General features: G+C 55.0%; 11 protein-coding genes across 11 annotated transcripts; 5 read left to right on the forward strand and 6 right to left on the reverse strand.

The window, feature by feature from the left end:
• Positions 1-148: 148 nt before the first annotated feature.
• Positions 149-1,025, reverse strand: P170DRAFT_436839 (uncharacterized protein). Its single transcript, XM_024849236.1, has one exon. The coding sequence runs from the start codon at positions 801-803 to the stop codon at positions 285-287; it is 519 nt and encodes a 172-aa protein (XP_024704525.1). The 5' UTR covers positions 804-1,025; the 3' UTR covers positions 149-284.
• A 246-nt stretch (positions 1,026-1,271) lies between these two features.
• On the forward strand, positions 1,272-2,204 carry P170DRAFT_436841 (translation initiation complex factor eIF1A). Its single transcript, XM_024849237.1, has 2 exons — positions 1,272-1,331; positions 1,658-2,204. The coding sequence occupies exons 1-2, from the start codon at positions 1,311-1,313 to the stop codon at positions 2,084-2,086; spliced, it is 450 nt and encodes a 149-aa protein (XP_024704526.1). The 5' UTR covers positions 1,272-1,310; the 3' UTR covers positions 2,087-2,204.
• A 527-nt stretch (positions 2,205-2,731) lies between these two features.
• Positions 2,732-6,230, reverse strand: P170DRAFT_408300 (ssDNA endodeoxyribonuclease RAD1). The gene is made up of 8 exons (XM_024846723.1): positions 6,076-6,230; positions 5,834-6,011; positions 5,695-5,782; positions 5,575-5,645; positions 5,471-5,522; positions 4,941-5,417; positions 3,794-4,877; positions 2,732-3,738 (listed from the first exon to the last, which is right to left on the reverse strand). The coding sequence occupies exons 1-8, from the start codon at positions 6,121-6,123 to the stop codon at positions 2,809-2,811; spliced, it is 2,928 nt and encodes a 975-aa protein (XP_024704527.1). The 5' UTR covers positions 6,124-6,230; the 3' UTR covers positions 2,732-2,808.
• A 360-nt stretch (positions 6,231-6,590) lies between these two features.
• On the reverse strand, positions 6,591-6,864 carry P170DRAFT_475534 (uncharacterized protein; the record flags this gene model as incomplete). The annotated part of the gene is made up of 2 exons (XM_024853269.1): positions 6,591-6,652; positions 6,732-6,864. 2 exons carry the CDS (start codon positions 6,862-6,864, stop codon positions 6,591-6,593), a joined length of 195 nt encoding a protein of 64 aa, XP_024704528.1.
• A 568-nt stretch (positions 6,865-7,432) lies between these two features.
• P170DRAFT_436844 (WASP family protein) lies at positions 7,433-10,304 on the forward strand. The gene is made up of 5 exons (XM_024849238.1): positions 7,433-7,977; positions 8,053-8,411; positions 8,471-9,482; positions 9,674-9,911; positions 9,969-10,304. Exons 1-5 carry the CDS (start codon positions 7,768-7,770, stop codon positions 9,998-10,000), a joined length of 1,851 nt encoding a protein of 616 aa, XP_024704529.1. The 5' UTR covers positions 7,433-7,767; the 3' UTR covers positions 10,001-10,304.
• Positions 10,305-10,480: 176 nt separating this feature from the next.
• P170DRAFT_436845 (cora-domain-containing protein) lies at positions 10,481-12,807 on the forward strand. The gene is made up of 3 exons (XM_024849239.1): positions 10,481-11,124; positions 11,199-11,833; positions 11,903-12,807. The coding sequence occupies exons 1-3, from the start codon at positions 10,540-10,542 to the stop codon at positions 12,414-12,416; spliced, it is 1,734 nt and encodes a 577-aa protein (XP_024704530.1). The 5' UTR covers positions 10,481-10,539; the 3' UTR covers positions 12,417-12,807.
• Positions 12,808-12,951: 144 nt separating this feature from the next.
• On the reverse strand, positions 12,952-15,268 carry trm44 (tRNA (uracil) methyltransferase; the record flags this gene model as incomplete). The annotated part of the gene is made up of 2 exons (XM_024846724.1): positions 13,847-15,268; positions 12,952-13,684 (listed from the first exon to the last, which is right to left on the reverse strand). Exons 1-2 carry the CDS (start codon positions 15,157-15,159, stop codon positions 12,952-12,954), a joined length of 2,046 nt encoding a protein of 681 aa, XP_024704531.1. The 5' UTR covers positions 15,160-15,268.
• Positions 15,269-15,890: 622 nt separating this feature from the next.
• On the forward strand, positions 15,891-17,083 carry P170DRAFT_436846 (histidine phosphatase family protein). The gene is made up of 3 exons (XM_024849240.1): positions 15,891-16,170; positions 16,287-16,550; positions 16,638-17,083. The coding sequence occupies exons 1-3, from the start codon at positions 15,995-15,997 to the stop codon at positions 16,858-16,860; spliced, it is 663 nt and encodes a 220-aa protein (XP_024704532.1). The 5' UTR covers positions 15,891-15,994; the 3' UTR covers positions 16,861-17,083.
• Positions 17,084-17,212: 129 nt separating this feature from the next.
• Positions 17,213-17,713, reverse strand: P170DRAFT_475539 (DASH complex subunit HSK3 family protein; the record flags this gene model as incomplete). Its single annotated transcript, XM_024853270.1, has 1 exon — positions 17,213-17,713. The coding sequence occupies one exon, from the start codon at positions 17,711-17,713 to the stop codon at positions 17,213-17,215; it is 501 nt and encodes a 166-aa protein (XP_024704533.1).
• Positions 17,714-17,934: 221 nt separating this feature from the next.
• Positions 17,935-18,838, forward strand: P170DRAFT_178117 (uncharacterized protein). The gene has a single exon (XM_024842648.1). It carries the CDS (start codon positions 17,978-17,980, stop codon positions 18,536-18,538), a length of 561 nt encoding a protein of 186 aa, XP_024704534.1. The 5' UTR covers positions 17,935-17,977; the 3' UTR covers positions 18,539-18,838.
• An 82-nt stretch (positions 18,839-18,920) lies between these two features.
• Positions 18,921-21,566, reverse strand: P170DRAFT_357169 (ketopantoate reductase family protein; the record flags this gene model as incomplete). The annotated part of the gene is made up of 5 exons (XM_024844201.1): positions 18,921-20,607; positions 20,674-21,103; positions 21,165-21,205; positions 21,277-21,397; positions 21,533-21,566. 5 exons carry the CDS (start codon positions 21,564-21,566, stop codon positions 18,921-18,923), a joined length of 2,313 nt encoding a protein of 770 aa, XP_024704535.1.
• Positions 21,567-24,786: the final 3,220 nt, after the last annotated feature.

Raw genomic sequence — 24,786 nt, forward strand, 5'->3', positions numbered from 1 at the left:
CGCCAAGGAGGCAGTGCCGCGTGGATTCTCCCCGGCGCTTTAATTGGAAACCACACGTACGACAGCCCTGCGGATCATTGCAAGGGATTGACTACTCTGTACGTATGAAAGGGTCTGGTGTGTTTCATCATTTCTCCGATGAAGTCGAGAGTGTGTCATTATCCATCTATCCAATGCAATGCAGTCTATATGCCCAATCCCAGATCGCCGCGTAACCCATAATATACAGTGAACCCCGAAAGAAACATTATTGTACAATCGAAAAGACTCCAAAGAACTCCCTTCTACACAGAAGCAGCGAGTTCCACCCATTTCGACCTTTTCCCGCCGGCTCCCCGCTGGGGAATCTGCGCCTTTTTCTCCTGCGTCTGTCTCAGTAAATTATCCACCGTCTGATTCATATCACTTTGCAGATTCGAGAAATCCTCCCGGGGCATCCGCGGATTAATTACTATTTCCACGGTGCCCGTCAAAGGAGCATCGCCTGGCAATTTCTGGCCCTCAGGAGATGGAGTCGCCGGTGCAATCCTCTTTCCATTAGCGTCGAAGCCGCGGTCTTTCAACGCCTGCCGGAATGCGAAGCGGATATGTCGCAGGCACAAATTCCGCACCACCCGCTTGTATGCCATCAGATGCTGCGCCGATACCCTCCACCACAGTTCAGTTCGATCCCGCGTGGCGTACATGTGGGCAATCTTCGGATGGATAGGGTTGGCCGGGGAGCCCAAGTATCGGGCTGCGACGGGCGGAATCTGAGTCCGCGGATTGTATTTGATCGTGAACAACCTAGTTCGCAAGACCATGATGAAGGGATCGGTTCAAAGGAAGACTTGTTTTGTCGATGCCCTGAGGAAGAGAAGGTAATGGAGGAGTGTTTGGCACTGGGGGAGCCCTAGGCTGGATGGGTGTTAGGACAGAATCGACGTCTTCATGGCCAGGCAAGAGGAAGATGCGCTCTTGTCCAGGTTGACGGGAAAGCAAGCTGTTTGAGAGGGTCTCAAATGGAGAGAAGATTACTGTCTAGAACCACAACTGTCTACCTGAAGAATAAAGATGCGTCTTTTTCTGCCGCCAGAAATACGCGGCGTCCCGGGCGGTGGACATGGCACGATGTGATTGGGGCGCCCCTTGTGGCGAGCCTTAGGCGCCATTCAGGCCGCCAGTCCCCACCGAATGAATAATACGGAAGTCACGTTGAAAAAGCCTTCGCTCGCCCTCGCCAACTTCTCGCTTCCCCCCACTTTCTTTTCTATCAGCACTCCGGTCTGGTATCGTTATCGAGTTCAAACAACAGATAGCGACTATCCGCCATGCCCAAGAACAAGGGAAAAGTAAGCTCTATCACTCCTTGCCTCTGCCTCTTTTCCTTGCATTGTTTGTGTATTGTTTCGGACGAAATACCCCGCTTTGTGCATAAGAGTTTTTTGAGTCGCGATCTGAGGCTGCGCTTTGGCCACGTCTCCCTCCCATGGACGAACGAGAAAACATGGAGAATAGAAGACCCCAGTGACTTCTCTCTGTCTTTTTCCCGTTCCCCGTGGGAATATATGGAGATTACGCTATTGTGGCGGATTGACTCTTAGGGCACGAAACGGGACAGATCACAATTTTCGTACTAGAACCATAAGCTAACCATCTCTCTTCCTCAACCAAACAGGGCGGTAAGAACCGTCGTCGTGGAAAGAACGAGAACGACAACGAGAAGCGTGAACTCGTGTTTAAGGAGGAGGGCCAGGAGTATGCGCAGGTCGTGAAGATGCTCGGCAACGGCCGTCTGGAGGCTCTCTGCTTCGACGGCGAAAAGCGACTCGCCCACATCCGTGGCAAGTTGAGGAAGAAGGTCTGGATCAACCAGGGTGACATCATCCTCCTCTCGCTGCGTGATTACCAGGACGAGAAGGGCGACGTGATCATGAAGTACACCGCCGACGAGGCCCGCAGTCTCAAGGCCTACGGCGAGCTGCCCGAACACGCCAAGATCAACGAGACCGACACCTACGGCCACGAGGGCTTCGAGGACAACGTCGAGTTCGACGAGGACCGCGAGAGCGAAGACGAGAAGGAGATCGATGTCGACGAGCTCTAATCTGCCCTCCCCCTCCCCTCCTTCTCTTGCGTCCCCGATGCATTTCCGCCCTGCCAGAAAGAGTCACTGGGTTTTATTTGTGAACCTCCTCTCGCCGACCCTCCGTTTCCCTTTTTTTCCACCATTGTCTCTGTACTTGAGATTGTCAAGATCCGTTTGTTTTTACCTCCTTGGGGACTTCTTCCGGGCAGACTTTCCGCACGTCAGGATGAACCTTGCCCGGACCGGCCGAGTATCTTGATCCACCATTACTCGGGCAAACTATCCTTTTACCCCTGAGGAGGACAACAAACGAGAGAAAAGGGACCAGGGTTGCAGCGCTTTCCCCCGCTTGACAGGGGTTCCCTTACGGTACCCAGTGCTGCTCCCAAATCATTATTCCAGGGCATGAATCATTGGGGAGCTCTCGACCTTCTCCCCTCCACGATGCGAATCGATTCGACATCAGCTATTTTTCGTCGTGCAGGATGATCTCGAGAGTTCGCAGAGGAATTTATTGCCAAGCTTTACGGAACTGGCTGCTACTGCAGTGGTATTTCTTGCTGGCAATGCCACTTTTTTTTGTCTTACGAATTCTTTTTATTTCGTTGCTTTTTCCTTCGATAGATTCACGAGAAAGGTCACGAAAATGAAAATATTTCCTAACTCACTAGTCCTACGTCGTAGTCATCATTCTATTAGTGGCAAGTAAGAAGTATTTGTATCTATACGGGAGCATGTTGTCATTTCTCATCAAACACACTCTTCCGAAAGAATCCCACAATCTTCCTCGCCGCCTCAATCCCCACCAACGGATCCAGCTGCTCAACCTCCATATTCGCAATCTCGGTAATATTCCCCGTCTCCAGAATCAACCGCTCCAGCACCGCCGGCGACACGCCCGGCACAGCACGCAGCATGTCCTGCGGCAGCAGATTAAACGTACGATGCTCGATACCCGCCGCCGCCATGATGTCACCGGAGCCTTCAGGCGCGGCCCCAACCTCCATGTCCAGACCGATCTGGACGGCGCGGAGCGGATCCGGCTCCGGGTTGTTTTTCTTCAGCTCGGCGAAGATCTCGGCGGTTTGGTAGGGCGACGAGGACCAGATGATTTTCAGTCGGGGGAACGCCAGCGTCAGGAGGACGAGGAGGTGTTGGGCGGATTTGGGGCCCGAGGGGTTCACGAGCGAGCTGCTGGCTGAGAGGGAGGTGGTTGCGGTGCCGGATGAGGAGAAGCCGAAGTCTGTGAGGAAGGAGGTGCCGGGGTTGGAGGCGGAGGCGAAGGCGTCGAAGGTGAAGGATTTGTTTTGGTCGAATTCGATGAGCAGGAGCGGGTTCTTGTAGTGCTGGAGCATGGTCTCGGCTTGGTTGTAGAGACGGCCGTTCTTGAGGGAGGTGATCAGGTCGCGGATGGATTTGCGCTCGACGCAGATATCGGGCGTCAGGATGTAGTCGCCGACGGTGAGTTGGCAGGGCACGATGATCATGTTGTTGCCGTGGAGGAGGGAGGGGAGGGCGCTGCGGAATTCGCGCACGTCGACGACCACGCGTGGAGGCGTGGCTGTGGCGGCGAGGCGGCCGCCTCCGGCGATGCGGGTGTTGACGGTTCGAAGGAATTGCTCCTGGGGGTCTTCGAGGCTCTTGTCGTGGGTGATGGTGACGGCCATGTTCTGGGAGGGTTAGTGGGTTGGTCTGGGGGAGGGAGTTGGGAGGGGGTTTGCGTACGCTTTTCTCTTTGATCAGTTTTGTGAAGGAGTCTTTCTCGCGTCGGACAGCACTCAGGTATCGTTGTTCTTCGACGGAGCCGCCGTAGTACATGAAGTATACTCGCACGTTTCGTCCCACATGGGAGCTGCGGTATACTTCTACTCGCCGGATGAAGGCGGAGTCGGGCTCATACATGATAATGTAACGGGGCCGGATCTCTTCGAGTATATGCTCGTCCATGTCGCCATCGTATGGATGCACCACGGTCAGGTTGTCCATGTCGTATAGTTCATAAAAGTCTTCCATGTCTTCGAGGTCGTCAATCACAATCTCCTCCTTTTGAGCCTCCTCGACCTCTGTAGGCTGGATTTCGTCCAGTAGTTCCGACACTTGACCTGACGGCTCAACGTCGGTCTGCACACTGCTATTCGGCACTCGTGCGGCTGCTGACGAGACTGCACCTCCACCGCGTACACGACGTCGCTTGTTGGGAGGTGCTCTGCCTTGTTGCTGATTGGAGGGCGCCGGTGAATCGGAGGCCTTGCCGGCTTGTGATTCGTCATTGTCAGGTCGAGCCGACAAGTTTTTGTTGACATTTGACAGAGAGTTCTTCCAATTCAGGTACTCCCGTAGTCTTCTGCGCATGATGACATTTCCGAATCCTTTCCTGTCCTTATTCCCTTCTTCGGCATCCTCGTCGTCCTCGGCTTTCGCGGCGTCCACGCCAGCATGCATGGTTCCGAGGTATTCGCGAATCTGTCGACATGTTCGTTGATCGGAACACATAATTAGCACAGTACTATTTGATTCATCGACGTTGACTGGGTTGAGGTATGCATCGGTGTCAATCTCTTCTAGCACCTCTGCCAGAACATCCCATTTGGGTTGCGCCTCCAGGACAGGCTGCAAGGTTGAGGGAGTGTCGTTGCTTATTTTGCCTTGATACACTCGGGACTTCGCCGTCTGAAACAAGACGTGGGCTGCATCGAGGAATAGCCATGGCGAATAGTTGTGCCGTGATGAACCGGGCGGGGGAGAGTGTGCCGTGACAATGGTGTCAAGGTATTTCATGAAAGAAACAGCATCGTAGGTAAGCAAGGCGCTGGGATCCGGTTAGGGTGATTCAATTCATCCGAAATTGCCGGCATTAGAGCAGAAAACTTACTGTAGGATTGCTCGAAGATCCGACAAATCGCTGACAATTTGCCTAGTCCTGAAGCTCACACGATGCCAGATAGGATCGAGCTGTCGCCTGATCGAAACATCAAAGCTCCTGTGCAGAGCGCTGTCGAGGGTCCAATCGGCCATGTCGAGACCCGAGTTCGCCTTCTTCAACTCCCCAATGCAGATTTCCACACACTCGAGGACTGCATTTTGAATTTCGCGCATCTTGTCGCTCATCGGAACTTCAAGTTCAATCACTTCGGCCTTCCTGTGTCCTTCGAGGGACTCTGCCACTGTAACGTGGAAGCGGGGCCATAGGGAGGCTTTGCGAAGGAACAGATTGCGCATGGAGTTTGCCAACGGCGCGAACCCTGTTGTGAACGGTTCGGGAGAGTCCGAGAAGGCCTTGAGAAACCCTTGCTTGTTGAGCTGTCGGAAAATCCGGATGATAAAGGCCTCGGTGGAAGTTGCCACGATCCTGCTAGAGTCAGTATACATGCATTCATAGGTTCTTGAGAAGGGTCGATGTACTTGTCGGCATGAAGCACAATCATTCCAGTAATTTTCTCGGGATCGAGGAGGTCTGAATCGTGTTAGAATGCCTAGATTACAAGGGTTTGGGGGTATCAGCCTACTCGATAAGAGATCTACAACCAGTATTCTGGATGTCACACTCAGAATACCGCCCCCGGCATAAATCTTCTCTCTGGGTTTCCATCAGTCATTTTCATGCACCCATCCACGGGAGTACATACCGCATAGTGACAGAAGCTCTTTCGGTATTGATCACCTTGAGACCCCTAGCGAGGGGAGTCTTGCTAATGGCATAGTGTTCCGCCAAGGCTGTGGAGGTTAGAACCGACAAGTCTGCGGACCGCGATAACGAAGACAAACCTTCCCCAATCCATTCGTTCTCTCTATCATCTGCTCCCACCACCAGAACCAGATTGTTTCCGGCGGCATCGTAAAAATGAAGTAGGTTCGTAATCAGGCGCAAAAGCCCGAGGCCACGAGCGAGGATGACCAACTCATCCTCCGAGCGCAGTTCGGTAAAGATGTCCTGCTGGTATTGCTGGTGCGGTCATCAGTCAGATCGGTTATCGTGTATAGTGTCTAGAGATCATACAGAGACATACCAACGGCAGGGACAGCTTCACCGGGACATTGGGGCGTTCCGGCGGCATGAGGGGCCTCTGGACGCGAGTAGAACTGGTCGTCGTCGCGAATCGAGGATCTAGACACGGGGTCACGTGGATTATGACGTAAGGCGCTACCGTTGAATGTAACTAGAACGAAGAAGCCTGATTCAGGAAATTTGCGAGTGGATTTTATTGAACTATGAGGAGGGGCATTTGGATTTATATAAACAAGAAAGGTAATCTGTCACAGGTGACGGAACGGCGTACAGGCAAACGGCCGACAAACGACCGTCAACCGGCCATCAACCGTCAACACCGAGGGAACTAACAGACTAACAAGCTTGCCTGTACGATCTCCACAGAATACGGTCGGTTTATTCAAGGAGACTTGTAGGAAACATATCATTCATCACATATCATACATCATCACTAGCAAACTACAAGCATCGCCCCGCTAGACTCCTGTCCTCAGAAAGAAGACAAATATCTAGGTCCAGGCATATAGATATAGTTTATTTGTTCAGCTCCTTCATCCGCGCCTCGATCTCCTCTCGGGAGGCTTTGGGTGGCATGCCTGAAGAGATAAGGGATTAGTACCTTGTCACCCAGCGGGGATATCTATATCATGGTTGGACACGGCAAGGAGCACATACTGTCTGGAATCTGCGGGCCCTTCGACTGAAAGTCCTGTGCAGTTGCCTTGGGCTTGTCCTCTGCTCCCTTCTGGCCTTCCTTTTGGCTTTCCAGCGATGGGAAGTTGGTAGGATCGGAGGGGATGGTAGGCATTTTGTTAGCGAAGAGGTATGGCGTGAGAAAGTGTGAGGCTTGGTAGATGACAACAAGGCTAGTTTCAGATAGAGAACCTGTGGAAGGATGAATGCTAGTTGGATGCAGTGGTTAGGAGGAAAGAAGTCAGAAATGGCTCTACGAAGTATATAAATCTGTAGGCAGACGGGATGACGTCGGTCGCCCACAGTGGGACAGACTTGGCGGTGGGCGCACAAAACATTCAGCAGGGTTGGCCAAATGAGAAGACTGTCTCCGTCGATTTATTGGATCTGGCAGGCCTCGGTCGAATCATGGCGGGCATGTCGGGCGGCCGTTTGGTGGCACCGTATGCAGGTTGACCAGAAGGGTCAGGGTGGATTACTGAGAGAGATGGACTTTGCGAATAGGGCAGATATACCGCGTATAGTTAGTTATGTGTAGAAGAATAAGACTGCCTGGTGCCTCAGGACGCCGCGGAGAACCTGGGGGCCTGAGGCTGGCTCGGGCGGCTACTAGGACTGGTTAGTAGTGAGGACTGAGGAGTGACTCTTCCTGCTACTTGACCTCTTCTCTCTCCTGCCCCAACCCGACTTCCGCCCGCCAACTCCCTTGTCTTTCTCGCCTCCCGCCCCCTCAATTCCCTCTTCTCCTTCGGTATATTTATTTATACCTTCGACTGGATTTGTCCTCCTTTCCGGGAAATCTCGCCATCGCCTCGTGATTTCCCGTCGTTCGGCCTGCGTCTCCCGCATCAGCAGCCATCCGTGCCTGAGGAGACGAGCGCACCGTGATCTTTCTGCCTGCAGCGCCCACCCCTCACCTGCAATGTGTTCCCGGGAAATCACTTAAAACACATTCACACCCCTCCGCGCTACTCCGACTTAGTCTACGGGCCTTGGACCGGTCGTTTCCACCGCCGTCATGCCGTCCATCCTCAATGACACCGACCGAGAGACCGTCAAGCGGATGGTCCCCAAGTCGGCGAACAAAATCATCGCAGTAGCCGTTGCGCGACTTTACGTGGCGTACCCAGATCCCCAGAGTTGGACTTACACCGGCCTACAGGGGGCTGCAGTGCTGGCGAACGACTTGGTCGGGCGCACCTTTTGGCTGAAGCTGGTGGATGTATCGGTGAGTAGACCCTCCTTGCCTTTCGCAGCCCCGGTCAATGGATCGCTGACGTATCTCTGCCTCACCGAGTCATAGCCCGCCAACAGAGGTGTTCTTTGGGATCAAGAGATCTATGAGAACTTCCAGTACAACCAGGATCGCTTATTCTTTCATACCTTCGAGCTGGAGGATTGCCTCGCGGGGTTTTCTTTCGCGGATGACAAGGAAGCCAGAACTTTCATCAAGAAGGTGCACGAGCGGGAGAAGAGCGCAAACAAGGAGACCCTGAAGACACCGTTCGCATCTACACGAGGCCAGGGCCCTGCTCCGGTGGTGAATGGAAAGTCTGGCGTGGGACGTTCGCTATTCGGCAGTCTGTTGGGTCATCGGTCAAGCACGGCTTCCAATGCACCAGCGATCACACCCGCGGAACTCCCCCGGCACCCTCGATCCAGGTTGCTCCGCCTCCACCGAGCAAGAGCCCACCTCACAAGTCAATGCCTTTCGACACCAGTGACCCGTCCATGAAAGGCCTGTTGGACGAGCTGGTGCAGATGGGAATCACGGAGGACCAGATCGCAGACAACTCCGATTTCATCAAGTCATATATTGAGCAGAAGCAAGCCAATGGAGCAGACACCTCGCCCTCGCCCTCTGGTGATGAGCAGAGAAGGGGAAAGGCACCTCCGCCGCCTCCACCGGTTGCCCCTCCTGCCCCCAAGTCAACCACCATCAGCCCGCAGAACACTGGAAACAGCACGGGCAGTCGACGAGGCGCTCCTCCTCCTCCGCCGCCGTCGCGCAAGGCGCGCGCAGATGCGGGCGACGAATCGCCTGCACCGAATCGGGAGCCATCTCCTCCCCGACCCAGATTCCGCGCGCCGCCCCCAATTGCGGATGCCGGCAAATTCGCCCATACCGTTGGCCCTGCACCCCCCAGTCGCCAACGTGCCATGTCGGGTACCAACCCGGGGCCACCGCCGCCTCCCCGGCCCCCAAAGACTCCTATGGAAGACCAATCGCAAGGCCGCTTCGGAGTTCCGCCGCCTTTCGCAGGGGAACGGAAGGTCTCTGCTCCTCCTGCACCCCCGAGTCGCAACTCCGGGCCCGGAGGACCCCCGCCGCCGCCTCCCCGGACGATGAGCCCGGCGTCACCACCACAGCTCCCCCCCAAGGTTCCCCATGCTCAATCATCGGCGCCAGCTCCTCCGCCGCCGCCTCCGAGAAGTCCGGCTCAGCCGCCACCTGTGCCGGCTCTTTCCCGGCCTACTCCACCCCCTCCGTCTGCCAGCGCGGCTCCCCAGTTCCCCCGCCGCCTCCCCCGGCACCAGCCGTTTCAACGCGACCACCACCACCCCCTCCCGCGGTCAGCTCCCCGCCGCTTCCGCCGCCGCCTGCCGGAGGAGCTCCTCCTCCCCCTCCGCCCCCTCCTCCGGGAGCCGGACCCGCTCCCCCTCGATCGGCAGCTCCCCCTCCGCCCCCTCCCCCGGGCGCTGCAGCTCCGCCTCCACCTCCACCCCCACCAGGTGCAGGAGCTCCTCCCCCTCCCCCGCCGCCTCCTGGCTTCGGAGCGCCGCCACCGCCACCTCCCCCGGCAGCCGGAGCACCACCACCCCCTCCTCCTCCTGGGGCTGGAGCACCACCGCCGCCGCCTCCTCCTGGCGCTGGGGCACCCCCACCGCCACCCCCTGGAGGAGCTGCGCCCCCCTTGCCCAAGCCTTCTGGCGGTAGAGATGATCTCCTGTCTGCGATCAGGGCGTCCGGAGGCAAAGGAGGCGGAGGCTTGCGCAAGGTCAAGGACTCGGAGAAGAATGACCGGAGTGCAGCCTCAGTTCCAGGAGGTGCGAACGAACCTTCTGGAGGGGCTGCCCGTGGCGCACGTCCTCCCCAGGGAGGCCTGGCAGGCGCTCTACAAGAGGCTCTGGACAAGAGAAAGGGGAAGGTTCGAGGAAGCGGTAAGTTGATTCTCACCCCTTTAGCGTTGTGTCTGGTTCTAACGTGAGTGACTACAGATGACGAGAAGGAAGACGACGATGATTGGTAAATGTCGGACGGTATATTCTTTTTATTATCCTTGCTTTCTTTTTCAAATATCCTTTACCGTCATTGTGGGTTAGACTTGTTGCGCTTTACTTGATACCTGCATTGGTCAGCGTTTCTCGTTCTTTCTTTCATCGTGATTCCATGTCCTATACGCATCTTCATTACCATCATACTCCGCGAGGTGCTTGAACACTGTCCTGAACCCTTTGTGGGGAAAAGTTGAGTCGATATGGGAAGTGGCGTGTGTAGATTCCGGGTGGATCTATGGCAAGCCAGTAGCTAGGAATACAATCATTAAGACCGATCATTTGTCTGCATCGTAGAGAATCCTACTGTCGTATACTCCGTAGTCTCTAGGCAACTAAATCCAACGAAAGTGTTGGGCCAAAGTATACCGTCGGATCATCATTAGCCCGAGGTCTTCCGTCCGCAGCGCAATTCCGAACGAGAAAAAATTATATACAAGAATCACCCAAGCAGAGAGACATCAGGTCTCCTCATCATTCCTGACGGCGGCTTGTTCACCCCGGCAAGACCGATATGCTGTCCGCGTCGCCTTTGAAATCGACCGTTCCCTCGACGTCGCTCCTCCGATTCTTGCGTTCCCAGACCGACTCGCTCCTCTACTTCACCGCGAATCCATCGACCCGCGACTCTACCGCGCGGAAAGCATCGCGCAGCCGACCGTCCTGCGTGCCGCAGCTCGACTCCTCGTCGAACTGGACGCATCTCACCCCGGCGCGATGCCACGCGACCGTGCAAGCAGGGTTGCTGCCGTCCTTGTCACCGCGTAAGAGTCCGGGCCCGTCGTCGTCACGCCATCGTCCCTGCGCCGTTCTTCCGCCGATAAACCCGCTCTCGTGTCGCGCCTCGTCTTCGCATGCCCGGCCCCTCCTCCGCAGACTCTTCGACCTCCGACGCAGCAAGACCGCCGCCGAAGCGAAGCACCGCGCCCCCGGGCCGGCGCTGATCGACGAAGGCACCGAGGGAAGCTTGAATTTCGGAGGCCGTCTACTCGCGGCGAAGGCGTCGAATGAGCCACGATTGCGATGTACGGAGTTCGACAGCAGCGGGAACGTGACTCTGGTCAATGGGGATTTCAGGAAGAGTGAATTGATCGCGAAGGTGGGTTGATAGTTGGTGATTGGACAGACGGCATTGATGGTCGGGCAGGACGCTGACATTGAGTGACTTCGCAGTATGGGCTTCTTCCGCGCGATCTCCGCAAAATCGACTCCTCGACTTTGCCGCACATCCTGGTGCGACCGAGCGCTATCCTCATCAACCTGCTGCACCTGCGGGTGCTGATCAAGGCGGACCGGGTTCTCGTCTTCGATGCGTACGGCTCGACGGATTCCTACATGCAGTCGATGTTCGTCTACGACCTGGAGGGCAAACTGCGGCAGAGACAGGGGCAGTCGCCTGGTGCCGGAGCTCTGCCGTACGAGTTCCGTGCTCTCGAGGCGGTCTTGATCAGCGTGACGACCGGGCTGGAGGAGGAGTTTAACGGCGTGCGGGAGCCGGTGGTGCGGGTCCTGCGGGCGCTGGAGGAGGACATCGATCGCGACAAGTTGCGGCATTTACTCATCTACTCCAAGCGACTGGGTACGTTTGAGCAGAAAGCGCGACTGGTGCGAGACGCCATCGACGACCTCTTGGAGGCGGATGACGATCTGGCCGCGATGTATTTGACCGAGAGTGCGAAGGGCATTCAACGAGAGGAGGACGACCATCAGGAGGTCGAGATGCTCCTGGAGTCGTATCATAAAGTATGCGATGAGATTGTCCAGGCCAGCGGCAACTTGGTCACTGGGATCCGTAACACGGAGGAAGTGTACGTCCCCATACCCTTATCTCCCAACCACCCACCCACCCACCAACACCCACTAACCTGATACCACAGAGTTAAAGCCATCCTCGACGCCAACCGCAACTCCCTCATGCTCCTGGACCTCAAATTCAGCATCGGCACCCTCGCCCTCGCCGCAGGGACCCTCTTCTCCGCGCTCTACGGCATGAACCTGAAGAACTTCATCGAAGAGTCCGACTTCGGCTTCGGCGGCGTCTCCGTCACCTGCTTCGCCATCACCGCCGTCGTCTGCGTCTACGGCCTCGCCAAGCTGCGCAAGCTCCAGCGCGTCCGCATGTGGGGCGAAGCTGGCGCCGGCAGCTCGCCCATGGTCCATTTCCCAACCCGCGGCGGCGGCCTCGCCGGCCACCGCTCCAACTGGCGCGCCGACTCCATCGAGCCCGTCTGGGGCAGTCTTCCGGGTGAAGGCCGCTCGGAAAGAATGAAGCGTCTGAAGGATAACGCGGCCGCGTCGGCGGCGGCTCGCTCTGTCGCGGCGGACGCCACGGCCCAGAGGGCTAACGTTTTAAAGCAGGCTCATTCGGCTCAAGATGGACCCAAGCACTAAGCTGCCATAAGTCGTAAATCATAATACCCGTGGTCATGGCCAGCTCTGTGTTAGAGTCAGCCAGGTAGGTGGCAATTCGGGGCCATCGCCGTGTACAGATAGAAACGATGGATGGATGGAATGGGCTCTCTTCTCTGGAACTAAATCGCATCTTATCTTAATCACTCGCATAGTTAGCAGGAGTATGGACCTTTTTACCTTCCTTCATTTGGATTTGGTTTGCTTTCTCTTTTCGTTTTGGGGTTATGTCAATGTAAATTAGATTTTCAGTCTTGTCTTCGTGAGATGGATGGGTGGTCTTCATTCTCCTTCGATTCGATCTATAGACTGGTTTATATAGGTACATAGGTAGGTAGGTATTTAGTCGCCGCTCATGAATACTGTGATTTAACTGGAAAAGAATAGAGTCCAGAGTTATAGGCACCTAGTATCGCTCTATAGTCTATATACAGTATGTACGTAAACCGACCAATATAAGTTCTTTCTACCTCCCTCTTTCATATATACATGACCCCTAGCTAGATACGTAGATAAATCAATGCCCTTCACTAAACCCAACCTCCTTCCCCCTCCCCGGCCCAGCAACAATGCCTCTCGCGCGCTCCACCCAGATATCCGCCGCAGCTCGCACGCCCCCATCACGTAGACACTCGCGGTTCACCACATCCATGACCTTCGCAACAGTCTCAGCCCCGTTCGAATCCGCCTTCGAATCCGCATTCGCCTTCGATCCCAATCTCAAGCGCTCCCTCCTCACGCGCCATTCCCTCGTCACGGCCTCTCGGCCGCCAATCACGCCCATGTTCCTGGTGCTCGGGATGCGGAGCATCGTGCTTTCGACGCCGTAGCCGATCTCCTGGGCCATGGACATTGTTTTGGCGGTGAGGGCGCCGTAGGTGGATTTGTAGAAGCCGGTGGCGCCGGGTTGGGAGGATAGTTTGGCTTTGCGCAGGGAGGCGAGGGAGCCGTGGGCGTCGGTGTTGGGGTCTTCGCCTTCTTCTGCGTTGGGGTTGGGGTCGTCTTGTTGCGTCTGGGTCTGGGTTTGAGGGTTCGGCTTGGGTGGTGGATAGCGGTGTTTCGAGCCGGATAGGGCATGCGAGCAGCAGGGGATTGCGAGGAAGGGGAGCGGGGACGCGGGGCTGGAGAGGGCGCCCATGAGAGGCGTCCAGACGGTGAGTTCGTCGGCGTGGTTGGAGATGATGAAGGTGTTGGGGCGGTAGATACCGGTGTGGGATTTCAAGCCGATGTTGAGGTCGAGGTCGAGGTCGCTGACGAAGTAGGGGTCTTCTTCTTCTTCTTCTTCTTCTTCTTCTTCTTCTTCTTCTTCTTCTTCTTCTTCTTCTTCTTCTTCGTGGGTGTGGTCTTCGTTGTCTTCAGAGGCGGATTCGGAATCGGAATCGACGTCGAGATTGAGCTCCACGTTGAGGTACGCGTCGGCGGGTTCGCAGTCTGCGGATGAACCGCCACGAATCGATTCGGAGAACGGCTTCGGGATGTAAAGCCCCTCTCTGAGTTGAGATTGCACCATGGGAGGGAATATGCTCCACGTTTTGCGCCGGCGGGCGTCGAAGCCCCAGCCCTCGTATCCCTCCATGAGGAGGACGTAGACGAGCACGCCGTTGCCGCAGGCGATGTCCACGAAGCCTGGGAAGCTCGGCCGTGGGTTTGCACCTGCGTTGCTTGAGCTGCCATTCTCCTGGGAGCGCTCGTCGGCAGGACAAACGCCATACATGCTTCGCCACAGCTCGATCAGAAACGCAGTGATGCTGAGATCCTCGAAGACGTGCTTGCTGGGCTCCGTGGACTCGACCCAGTCGCGGCAGAGGGAGGGGCCGTATTTCATCTTCAGTCGCGAGTAGGTGTTCTGCACCAGATGCTGCGGGATGATGTTGTCTTTATTGGGCTTGTCGCCGCCACCACGACCCTCTCCGCCTCCTCGGCTTTGGCCCTCCCCGTTGGATTTCCCAGGGGTGTTGGAGAGACGGGTTCCGCGCGCAAGGCGGATCTGGGTGTTGATGAGGGCACTGAAGGTGCGTTCCAGACGGTTGGAGATTTCCTCGTCGGCGAAGGGGAGGAAGTGTAGAGAGAGGGTACCCGAGCCAGGCGGCGTCTCCTCTGCTTCCGTTGTCTCAGTATTCTTATACTCGAACTGGTATAGGATGGCCAACGCCCGGATCTGAGGATGATAGTAAGGCGTATCTTCCTTGGAGGTTGCATGAGGCGTATACACGACCAGCACGTCCCGCGAAGCTGGCAAGTCTTCCTCCCCATCCCTGCCCTGCATCCTATCATACAAATGACACGTCTGGTCCAGCTCCCGATCCAGCTGCGGGTTCCGAGGAATAAACCGTCTCACCACGGTCCTGGTCAATTCGAACCCAGGAACGTCCCTGGCAGGGAGCGGGTCCACTGTTTCCTCTGCGGCCTCAGGCTCAGGCTGGGCACCAGAACCAGGAGCATGGTCTCTTTCCTTCTGCCACGGCGTCTTCAGCAGCCCCAGGCTGTCGTGCAGGATGTCAGCCCGGAACAGATGGCTCGAGTTGACATTGATGTTGCTCAGAAGGTAGACCGTTACATCTTCCATGATCTCCGGGATGTAGGGCAGACGGGGCTCTGCCAGGTCTGGGGAGGTTACCCATTCTTCTGAAGGAGTGGCGAGGACCTTTGAGGGAGTGAGAGTCTCCGCAAGAGGCTTCCCCGAGAGCAGAGAGGTGTCTCTTAGGATTTTGTTCCTGACGGGCATCTTTCAATGGTCTTTGGGTTGCCCTCTGGTTCTAGCGGGGTATGGACCGTATGGGTTGGTTTGGTGGTTCTTTGGATTCAACCCTGGTGACTGCTCAGATCATATTCCGATTCTCGAACTGAATGCGAAACGGTTGAATAGTATTCAATATGGCATACGCCAAAGATGCAATGCAAGAACAATGAAGAAGTACTTTGCATGCCCGACGAAATTGATTCGTGTATCCGCATGACATAAGCAGACGTGGATCTATCGTCCAATCAGATCTCGATGTAGTATACAGTAGGCCAGGATATCTCCATAGGTAGGTAGACATTGCAGTCATTATCGTCTAGAAATATTTTGGAACAATCTTATTTAAAGACTCTGTTTTTCCGTGCAAATATCATTCTTCACATTAATCCTGAGAGTTGGTTGAGTTGACCTCCAAATCAAGGATCAACAACCCCCTTTCTCAATGTTACTTACTACCAGGGCAGTAGGTAGATCAATTGCCTTGCTAATGCTCAAAATTAATACATATGGATGCTATAATCTCTATTAACCCAATACCTATCAAGTTCCACTATATAGCATACGTAGATACTCCACACTCCAAATCCACCCTGAACAATCCGACGATCCCCAACCCCGAAAAGATAAGCAGCCAAACCCAAAGCTATGACGCAAGGACCCCCACCTCCAAGGCATGGAAGTAACAGTAAATCTCACTCCATCGTCTTCTTTTCTCCCTCCTCTTCCCACTTCAATCCAATCCAATCCAAAGCCCCTTTACCCTCTACCCAAAACCCCAACCTCAAGCTTAAGCCAAGGCCCAAACAGCAGAAAATAAACCATGGCCCCCCGCTGCTTCATCATCCGCCACGGCGAGACCGAATGGTCCCTGAACGGCCGCCACACCGGCATCACAGACCTCCCGCTCACAGCCAACGGCGAGAAGCGAATAAAATCAACGGGGAAGGCGCTCGTCGGGAATGACCGGCTCATTGCGCCGAGGAAATTGGTCCATGTGTTTGTTTCCCTTCTCTCTCACCCTCAACTATCCCCCCACCCCGGCCAACCTGCCCAACCCTCCCGAATATTCCGTAAGGGCTAAAGGCTAACCGGGTGATTGATGCTGTGGATAGATACGTCTCCCCCCGTGCGCGCGCCCAGCGGACACTCGAGCTCCTCGATCTCGGCTGCCGCGAGCGTCTGCCGTGGACGGAGAGAAGGGCGCCAGAGGACGAGGAGCCGATTCGCACGGAGGCCAAGGTGGAGGTGACGGAGGCGGTGCGCGAATGGGACTACGGCGACTACGAGGGGTTGACGAGTAAGCAGATTCGCGAGATGCGGGCGCAGAAGGGAGAAGGGGCGTGGGATATTTGGAGAGATGGGTGTCCTGGGGGAGAGTATGTCTTGTCTTTTTCTTTCCTTTTGGTTTCATTGTGGATGTTCTATATGGGTTCATTCTCCGGCTAACATGGCATGCTACCTAGATCCCCTGAAGATGTCGTCCGGCGCCTGGACGCCGTGATCGCCGACATTAGACAGAAGCACCACGGTCCGTGCTTCGACGGGTCCTCGCCGAGCGAGCAGGGCGATGTGCTGATCGTCGCGCACGGGCACATCCTGCGTGCGTTCGCGATGCGGTGGACGGGGAAGCCGTTGACGGAGACGGCGCTGATTCTGGAAGCGGGAGGTGTGGGAACGTTGAGGTGAGCAGCGTTTGCCTTGAGGATTTCCACAAGAGGATCTTGCTAACCCTACTCGAACCGATCAGTTACGAGCATCATAACATCGAAGAACCGGCAGTGATTCTGGGCGGAGGATTCGTCGTCGACAGCTGAGTTTCGAATCGAAATCGAAATCGCAACTCCTTCTCCGAGCGATGCGATGGTCACAGCGAGCGAGCGAACATAACGATGGTTGAATCCGCCAGACATCTAATAATCAGTTAGTCGATAGTTAGCCTAGACCCTCATAAACCCAACCAATAGACCACAACATAACAAAACCTACCCGATCCAAAACCCAATCATCAAAATATCCATAATCACGCAGAACCCTAAACTTAACTCTCCCTCTTAACCCTCACCACCCCCTCCCCATCCATATAAACATCCCCATCGGCATCCGCATCCTCCTCACTTTTCGCAGCAGTGCCAGCCCCAGCACCAGAACCAACCTTAACCCCCTCCTCGCCCAACACCTTCGCCGACCCCATAAACAGCGCCCCGACATACCCGCCCAAGAACCGCATATCCTGCGCCTGCACGGCCGTCATGCGCACTAGATTCTGCGTGTCCGAGAGGTTCGCGTTCAACTGCGCCAGCGAGGCGTGGAGTTGCGCATACTGGCGCGTTTTGGTGGCGGACATGCTGGACCCTGTCCCTGCTGCGGAGCCGGAGCCGGAGCCGGAGTAGGCTGGGTTTGTGGTGCCGTGCATGTTCATGTTCATGTGCATGGAGGGGGTTGCGGTGGCGGGGAAGTTGGTGGAAGAGGGGCGGGTGTTGCTGTAAGGGTTGGGGATGCCGGTGCCGGCGCTGTGGGTGTATTGGTGGTATGGAGGCATGGTGTTGGATTTCGGTTCTGCTGGGGTGGTTTGTTTGTAGGGATGGGCGAGGTTGGATGAAGTTGAGGTGGATTGGGTCGAGGGAAAGTTAAGATGTTTGTTTACTTTCAGTGGAGAGGTCACGTGCCGCTATCTCTATTGCAATCTCGGCATCCATGGGTCGAGCATCGCTACTCCCTCTTAAATCTGTAAAATTACTCTTAATTCTATCGATCAAACTCATTTCAAGACTCATTCATTCTCAACTTCTATCAAATAAGCAGGATGACATGCCATTTACTGGCCAGGGTTCTAAAACTGCAAGACGAACCCAGCCAATTCAAACCACAACTGAATCAAACAGGTACTGCTTCTCTCTTTATTTTTCGCCGAAACCAGGCCACGAAATCAAAGCCGCTGAGTGGCCCCAGACCGTGGAATAGAACAAGAAATAGGGTAGACACAAGGAGAGATACAAATGAATGCAGGCGCATGTCACAAAACCTGGTCAAGTTGCAGGATGAATCGTCCACACAAAATGAAAGCTCGAGAAAAGATGCGGCGCCTTCGGTAAATAGTGTACAACGATCTTTTTATGCAAGTAAAAAGGAAAAAGTAAAAGGAAAGCATGTAATGCACGGTGGGCAATTATGGACGTTCGAGGTGGTCATGAGCAAGATGACGATTCGTATTTGTCGGGTCGAGCTTCCTTGCTCGCCCTCATTAAGGGTAAGAGAAAGAGAAAGAGACTGGGAAAGAGAAAAAGGCAAGCGAAACACCACATGCAAAAGAAACCCACACACGCAACGCGCCCGACCACTCCAAAGTAGAGAAAGGAAAACGTGAATCGAGAGAAAGATGACCCCGTATGTCCCCCTGTGTATATGCAAAGAACTGAACAACAGAGTTATAAAATTTGAGCCCTCGCCTGCCCTCCTTCTGCCAAACAATGGATTAAAAATGCTTCTTGGACGAAAGAAAACAAACCAGATGAAGGGGGGGGGGCTTTCTTGGAAAAGAAATACCAGACAAGTGCAGTATAGAGCGGGTTTGAGACTGGGTTTCTTGAAGGAAAAGAGGGAAAGGAAAGAGAGCGAGCTAGCTCAGTCGTGAGATCGGATGAGAGAAGGAGATGGTGTGATATGGGAAATGGAGAGAGGTAGGAGGGGAAGACAACGGGCAATATCGTCCTTCGGTCTATCTCTTCATTTGTTTTTTCTTCTTCTTCTCAACGAACGGGCATCGCAGCTGGTTGCTGAGCACCGAGGCTGGTTTGGCTGCTATGCGCCGAGTTCTCGGAATCAAGGTTGGCACTGGCCCCGCTATCACCACTCTCCGCGCTGGCGCTCGCACTTCCGGTCAGACTTCTATGTTTGGGAGTGCCCTTGGCGGAATACGGTTTGCTCACCCCATAATGTTGCTCAACTTGTTGCGGACCTACCGCATTACCTTGCCCAGGTGGGTACCTGGGAACAGGCGCTCGCATCTGTCCGGGCGGCGACGGTTGGCCGCCGTGAGGAGGGCCGTGGGGAGGTCCTAGGTGCTGGTCTTGGGCGGTCCCGGGGCGGCCCATCCGAGGGCCGGGAGGACCGTAGGGAGTCGCGGGCGACTGGCTGTTCCTTCGGCTCTGGGGATAAGGGTGCGGAGGGTAGTCACCCATCCGGCTGGCCGTGAGCGAATTGGCCCGCGATCCGGCGGCCATATGATTCCTGTCGACTGCACCGTAACGGTTGGATGAGTACGCCATCATGGGGTTGTCCATAAGCGAATCATGAAGCCCAGGGATTTCCTGCATGATTCGGTCGCTCGCTCGCTTCCTTCCACCGCCGAAGTACCGGCTGAAAGAAGAGCCCGGCCGGCTGGGAGGCGGGGGCATCGTGCCCAACTCGGGGTTTTTGCGTATTTGGCTGGCACTCGGGACCTTCTTGGCCTTTCGGGAGGTGATGCTCATCATATCCACACTGTCGGGGTCGATGTTGGGGATGGGAAGGGCATCCATGGGGTCAAAATAGTCATCTTCATCCTCCTCGTCGAAGGCGGCCTTGGGCGGGGGCCCTCTGCGAGGGGGGCCTCGCCGCATGCTCATCATTTCTTGTTCACGGATCTGCAACTCGCGCTGTCGGATCGCCAGCTCCCGTTCTCTCAACGCCAGATCGGCCGATCCCGGGGGCCCGGGGGGCATGTCGGGGAAGCCGTTGCTGCCGCCGTTCTGGTGAGGTAGCCCGCCTTCGCCGCCGCCGGCCCCGTCGTCATATACGACAAGGTGGCTGAACTCCTCGAGACCCTCCAGAGAAGGCTCGCGGGGAGGCATTTTACTCGACGGAGGCTGGGCACTGCCAGGTCTCATCATCCCGGGCATCGGCGGTCCCGGGGGTCCCCGTCTGCCGGGCATTGGCATTCCGGTGCTCGTTCTTCCGCCGGGACCCGGACGCATGGGACCATTCATCATGGCTCTCGGAGGGGGAGCGGAAGACATGCGAGGGGGAGGACCGGGGGGACCGGGAGGCACGGGGGCACCAGCAGCCGCCGGGGCCGCCACAGGAGGCGGGGAGTCGCGGGGCTTGCTGAGGTTGGTGGCGTTGAGGTGATGAAGCACTGCGTAAAGGGTTTCGACGCGTGGGATACGGACGTTTGATTCGGTCGCCAGTTTGATGGGAGATCCAAGGTAGGTTTCGATTTCCATCGGACGTCGGGCCTGGAAATCCTGATACATTGTGCTGGGCGATCCACTGGCAGTCATGCTCGCGATGGTCTTTTCGCTGAAATCACTTGGGAATGAACACCCGTTTGCTTTGGCCAGCTCGAGAAGCTCCTGGACGATGTCCGTGACTAATTGACGCACACCAACCTTCTCAAGAAGCTGCCCGTGGTTGCCAGTATCAAACATTACACTAGCTGGGTAAAATGCAATTGGTCTGTTGAGGGGTTAGCCCTGTTTCCAATGAGGAATCACCGATAGGAGCTTTTTTTTTGGGACTCACCCTATCATGCGCTCAAACTGTTCCTGTCGGATATTATTCGATACCTTGCAGTTCACCTGCCCCGATCCCAGCGTCATCGCTAACGCAGCCGCCATATCGCCTTGAATGGAGCTCGGAATGTTGGTCTGCTTGTTGGTGGAGCCAATCCAAATGTCCGACGAGTTCAAGTGTTCGAACTCGCTCGCTCCAATCTGCGAAATCTCCACCCCCGAAACCAGCGAAAGGACGACGTTTGTCGGAAACCGCTGCTCCAGATGCGACTCGACTCCCAGGGTGTTTGTTGTGTTCACAAGAATGCAGGTATGTTGAGGGGTAACGACGGATTCGATAACGGAAGCCAGGTCGTAGATATCAGGCAAGGCCTTCACGCAGAGGATGACATAGTCGTAGGTGTTCTCTCGAGACGAAGCTTCTTCCGGCGTACGGACCACTGCAAAACCACGCGTTAGTCTCCGGGCTTCTTTCTAAGGCAAGGGCTCAAGAAAACATACCGTGTCGGGGCTTAAACCGTTCGTTCCCGAAAGCTTTCGACCTAGACACGAAATCGCCGGTGAGTAAAATCGTCCGAGGGGAAAGGGGGTCCCGAAGAAAGTAGTGCCATACTTGAAAGAAACGCCGTATTGGGCCACCGCGTCGAAGCCCGATTTCCAGACCAGCGTCACGTCGCATGAGGTGGTCGCCTGGAGTCTCCAGGACAGGAAGGCCGAAATAGCATTGCTCCCGACTACACAGACTCGCGTTAGATACCGGTCCAGTGGATACATTGTCGGAAGTGCAGGGAAAGTTCTTGACGGAAAGCAGGTCGGGACAATGAAGGAAACCAAGAAGTGCAGATCTTTGACGGGGCCAGAGTACACACCTGATAAAATGCGCAAGCGCGGCGGAGGAGCCATGATGATCGAACCGAAATGGAAGGAAGCTTTCCCGCCAGCCAAAAAGTCGACAGAATCGATGGACCGTTTGGGCTGGAGCCAGGAACCTCCTCGATGGCACTAGAACGGCGCGATTGGCGAGAAGTTCCACGAGATCAACGAAGGCAAAATGGCGACCGAAGCCAGGGCGATTCCGAAGGCTGGTCAAGGACGAGAAAATTAAAAGAATCGAAAAAAGAGAAGCCGGGTCCAGGCGACGGGAGGGAAGGGAAAGAGACGATTCAAGAAAAACGAAGGTAAGGGGAATCACTAAAAAAAAAACACTACGGACGAATTGAGAATCGAAAAGGGATAAAAAAAAAACGAAAGGAGAGAACGGTGAAAAAAGGTTGTAGGGGGAGAGATAGGGAGAGGATGGGAGAGGATGGGATGGGATGGAGAGGGGGGGGAGCGGAGGGATTAGAGAAAAGGGAGGAGGAGAGCAGACAGTGCAGTCAGTTCAATCAATCAATCAGTCCGATAGAGCCTGATGGGGGGAAGGGAGTCAAGAGAGGTTGCAGTTGAAAGCACGATGGAATGGGTCACTTTTAGGCGGAAAAACAGCCCAGAAGGAGAGCAGCTTATGGCCTGCCAGTTATCTTTTCCTTTTCTTTTTTCTTTTCGGTTTCCTTTTTTTTTATTTTTATTTTTTCCGTTCCCTTTTTTTCTCTTCCTTTTTTTTATTTCTTTTTCTGATCTTCTGCTACAGACCAATAGTCACTACTCTCTCAACGGTCGTGGATCCCCCGCCAGCGCTCGAACCGGAAACGGAGCCAAGGAGGCGATAACCCGGCCGGATTGACTGCGATGATGCGAAAACAGTCGTTGGAATCTGGTGAATCCGATGAGGCCAGAGCATGAAGTGACTATTTGGTGGCCCTGAAACTGGAAGCAATATTCAGTCTATGCAGTCGAACCGATAGGAGAGACTAATGCCGGGGAGTCTCTTTTTCACATTAGCCTGGCGGATTATCGCTGCGAAAGTCGCGATTAGGTAGCAGCATTGGCTCCGTAATCGTATACTTCTGGCATATAATCTCGTCTGTAATGCAGGGATTCCAGCACAAGGCGCACACCTCGTCGGCGATCGGGTGGCAGACGGATTACAGATTAATAATGTTTACTGGATATAGATTGATGTCTTTGATCTCCAGCTCCATGTCTCATCATGCATCCGACGAACTCCCACCGGCTCCAAATAGCTGCTGGGGAAAGCATCGAGGGAAGGGGCAATTAATCGCCCAATCCTACGGCGTGGAACTAATCAGAATCATCCAAATCCCCATTAATTACTACGGAGGATAATGGAGGTGGATGAAAGAGAAGAGTAAAGAAAAAAAAAAAAAAAAAAAAATGAGACACGACAGCGAAAGAAAAAAACCCACCGCCCGTTAGTCCAGCCAAAGCACATCCTCCCGTCGCCCAAAAGCCCACTTGGGGTCGGTTGGTCGAGGTCAAAACCGGGTTTCGCCCGCCGCAATCAGCTTGAGGCTATCAGTTGGGACTTGGGCTGCGCCTGCTTCAGGTTTGGGTCGGTTTAGTGCGCCCCTCCGTCTCCTCTCGGGGGAGGAAACGAAAGCCGAATCGAGAGAACAAACTCTTTCTTCCGGGAGTCCTGCGTATAGTATAGTCCACTCCGTCGAAGCTGAAACGCCGTCCGTCGTAGCTCCTTCTAGTAGCAGGCTAGAAGAGCCCGGCCACCGAAAAGAGTGGGAACAATCGATGGATTTAAATGCGATGAACTCTGTTGAATCTTGGAACGATCCCAGATTTCCCGGGTTGAGCGCAGATTCTGACGGTCTATACTCTATAGATGGAGTGCATTTCCATCTAGTATCTCCAATCCACGTTAGACTCGCTCACCTGCGAGGATTCTTAACACAACCGTCCGCCCGGGAAGGTGTGACTCTCTGAAGGCCGGAATATTTCCTTCCCAACGCCCTCGCAACAGGAGAGGAATGGGTTGCACAAACAAACAAGCCCCCCGGGGTAGTTCGGCATGGTCAACTAATAATTGTTCCTATAATAAGGATTCCCCTTCATCTTGCCTGGTCCTCTCCCCCACAACCAGCTGCCGGTCTCTCGACTCCCTGACCCTGCGCATGGATGGCATGACATGACACTCACGAAGCACCCTATTCGGCAGCGCATCTCGATATTCCTTCCCTCTGCGACCGAAACTCAATAATGGTAATGGAGGATTCTCAGATCGGACCACGGAGACATCGGGAAGGGGGGAGAGGCGGTGTTGGTTGTTTCCGGCATGCCACAGGTAGGGATCGACAAGAACTCATACCAGGATGTCCGTTCCGGGAGGGAATCGGATTGCACTGGGCAGGTATCCGGGCTGAGGCCGTTTGCAGCGAATCAGTACGAGGGACGATGCAGGACACGTTATGGTCCATGCCAGGTACCGTCTCGATGCACCCTGCCGGTCCTTCGCACGGCGTAGAGTCTAGACGGTGAGAGAAAGAGAGGGGAAAGTCTTGGCCTGATCCTGTCCAGCAGTCAGCCAGCCTTCTCGCAGTCAGTCTCCTGAGGCTACAGTCCTCCCGGATGCTGCGGCATTCGGTGTCGACTCGGGAATGGGGTAAATTAAATGAAGGGCATCATAATAAATATCCCGTTTCGAAACAATGGGCGTGGCTTGCTGCCAATGTTTGGGATTGATTGCAGACGAGGAATGCTCGAGTCGATACTGCGCAGGATGCCGACCGTGGGATTCCCTGGTGCCCATACATATCTGTCACCTTTCACCTTGTCAAGCCCTCGCAAATTAAACGCTGCGAAAAAACAAGAAAGCGACCGGCACTAATTTCCAACTTCTCGCCAAACCAAGGTCCAGGCCCTGGGGGACGACGATCAGTCCGATTGACCAAAACATCGGTGGGCCCTGGCGCTGGCTTCGGTTTAGTCGCGGTTTCTATCTATGGATGGCAGTGGGCCAGGAACGGGTCGATTCTCCCAATAAAGACCCGCATGGCCTGGTGGATGATGGATCATTTGAGATATTTCCCCGAGAACATACTCCGCTTGCGGTGGAATGCTTCGACTGTTTTCATGTCCTGGAGGGGGTTGTTGGGTTGTTTGGGGGGTTCGACGGGGTAGTATAGCTTCATAAATAATTGAATGACCTGTCACAAGGCAATACTCGGAGGATAATGAATATCTCAAGCGAGCATGGTTATGTACATGTCTGTCA

Source organism: Aspergillus steynii (assembly GCF_002849105.1).
Source record: "Aspergillus steynii IBT 23096 chromosome Unknown P170scaffold_4, whole genome shotgun sequence".
In the NCBI taxonomy this organism is placed as follows: Eukaryota; Fungi; Ascomycota; class Eurotiomycetes; order Eurotiales; family Aspergillaceae; genus Aspergillus; species Aspergillus steynii.

What these genes read in the sequence shown, in the direction of transcription:
- P170DRAFT_408300 (XM_024846723.1), bottom strand. Translation starts at nt 6,123, where the DNA reads ATGCCGCCGGAACGCCCCAATGTCCCGGTGAAGCTGTCCCTGCCGTTG. An exon ending in GGTTGTAGATCTCTTATCGA is followed by an intron (nt 5,523 to 5,574) that starts GTAGGCTGATAC and finishes AACACGATTCAG; the next exon opens with ACCTCCTCGATCCCGAGAAA. An exon ending in GATCTTCGAGCAATCCTACA is followed by an intron (nt 4,878 to 4,940) that starts GTAAGTTTTCTG and finishes ACCGGATCCCAG; the next exon opens with CGCCTTGCTTACCTACGATG.
- P170DRAFT_436844 (XM_024849238.1), top strand. Translation starts at nt 7,768, where the DNA reads ATGCCGTCCATCCTCAATGACACCGACCGAGAGACCGTCAAGCGGATG. An exon ending in TCCACCTCCACCCCCACCAG is followed by an intron (nt 9,483 to 9,673) that starts GTGCAGGAGCTC and finishes CCCTTGCCCAAG; the next exon opens with CCTTCTGGCGGTAGAGATGA. An exon ending in GGGGAAGGTTCGAGGAAGCG is followed by an intron (nt 9,912 to 9,968) that starts GTAAGTTGATTC and finishes GAGTGACTACAG; the next exon opens with ATGACGAGAAGGAAGACGAC.
- P170DRAFT_436841 (XM_024849237.1), top strand. Translation starts at nt 1,311, where the DNA reads ATGCCCAAGAACAAGGGAAAA. An exon ending in TGCCCAAGAACAAGGGAAAA is followed by an intron (nt 1,332 to 1,657) that starts GTAAGCTCTATC and finishes TCAACCAAACAG; the next exon opens with GGCGGTAAGAACCGTCGTCG.
- P170DRAFT_436839 (XM_024849236.1), bottom strand. Translation starts at nt 803, where the DNA reads ATGGTCTTGCGAACTAGGTTGTTCACGATCAAATACAATCCGCGGACT.
- P170DRAFT_436846 (XM_024849240.1), top strand. Translation starts at nt 15,995, where the DNA reads ATGGCCCCCCGCTGCTTCATCATCCGCCACGGCGAGACCGAATGGTCC. An exon ending in CCGAGGAAATTGGTCCATGT is followed by an intron (nt 16,171 to 16,286) that starts GTTTGTTTCCCT and finishes TGCTGTGGATAG; the next exon opens with ATACGTCTCCCCCCGTGCGC. An exon ending in GATGGGTGTCCTGGGGGAGA is followed by an intron (nt 16,551 to 16,637) that starts GTATGTCTTGTC and finishes CATGCTACCTAG; the next exon opens with ATCCCCTGAAGATGTCGTCC.
- P170DRAFT_436845 (XM_024849239.1), top strand. Translation starts at nt 10,540, where the DNA reads ATGCTGTCCGCGTCGCCTTTGAAATCGACCGTTCCCTCGACGTCGCTC. An exon ending in AGAGTGAATTGATCGCGAAG is followed by an intron (nt 11,125 to 11,198) that starts GTGGGTTGATAG and finishes GTGACTTCGCAG; the next exon opens with TATGGGCTTCTTCCGCGCGA. An exon ending in ATCCGTAACACGGAGGAAGT is followed by an intron (nt 11,834 to 11,902) that starts GTACGTCCCCAT and finishes CTGATACCACAG; the next exon opens with AGTTAAAGCCATCCTCGACG.
- P170DRAFT_178117 (XM_024842648.1), top strand. Translation starts at nt 17,978, where the DNA reads ATGACATGCCATTTACTGGCCAGGGTTCTAAAACTGCAAGACGAACCC.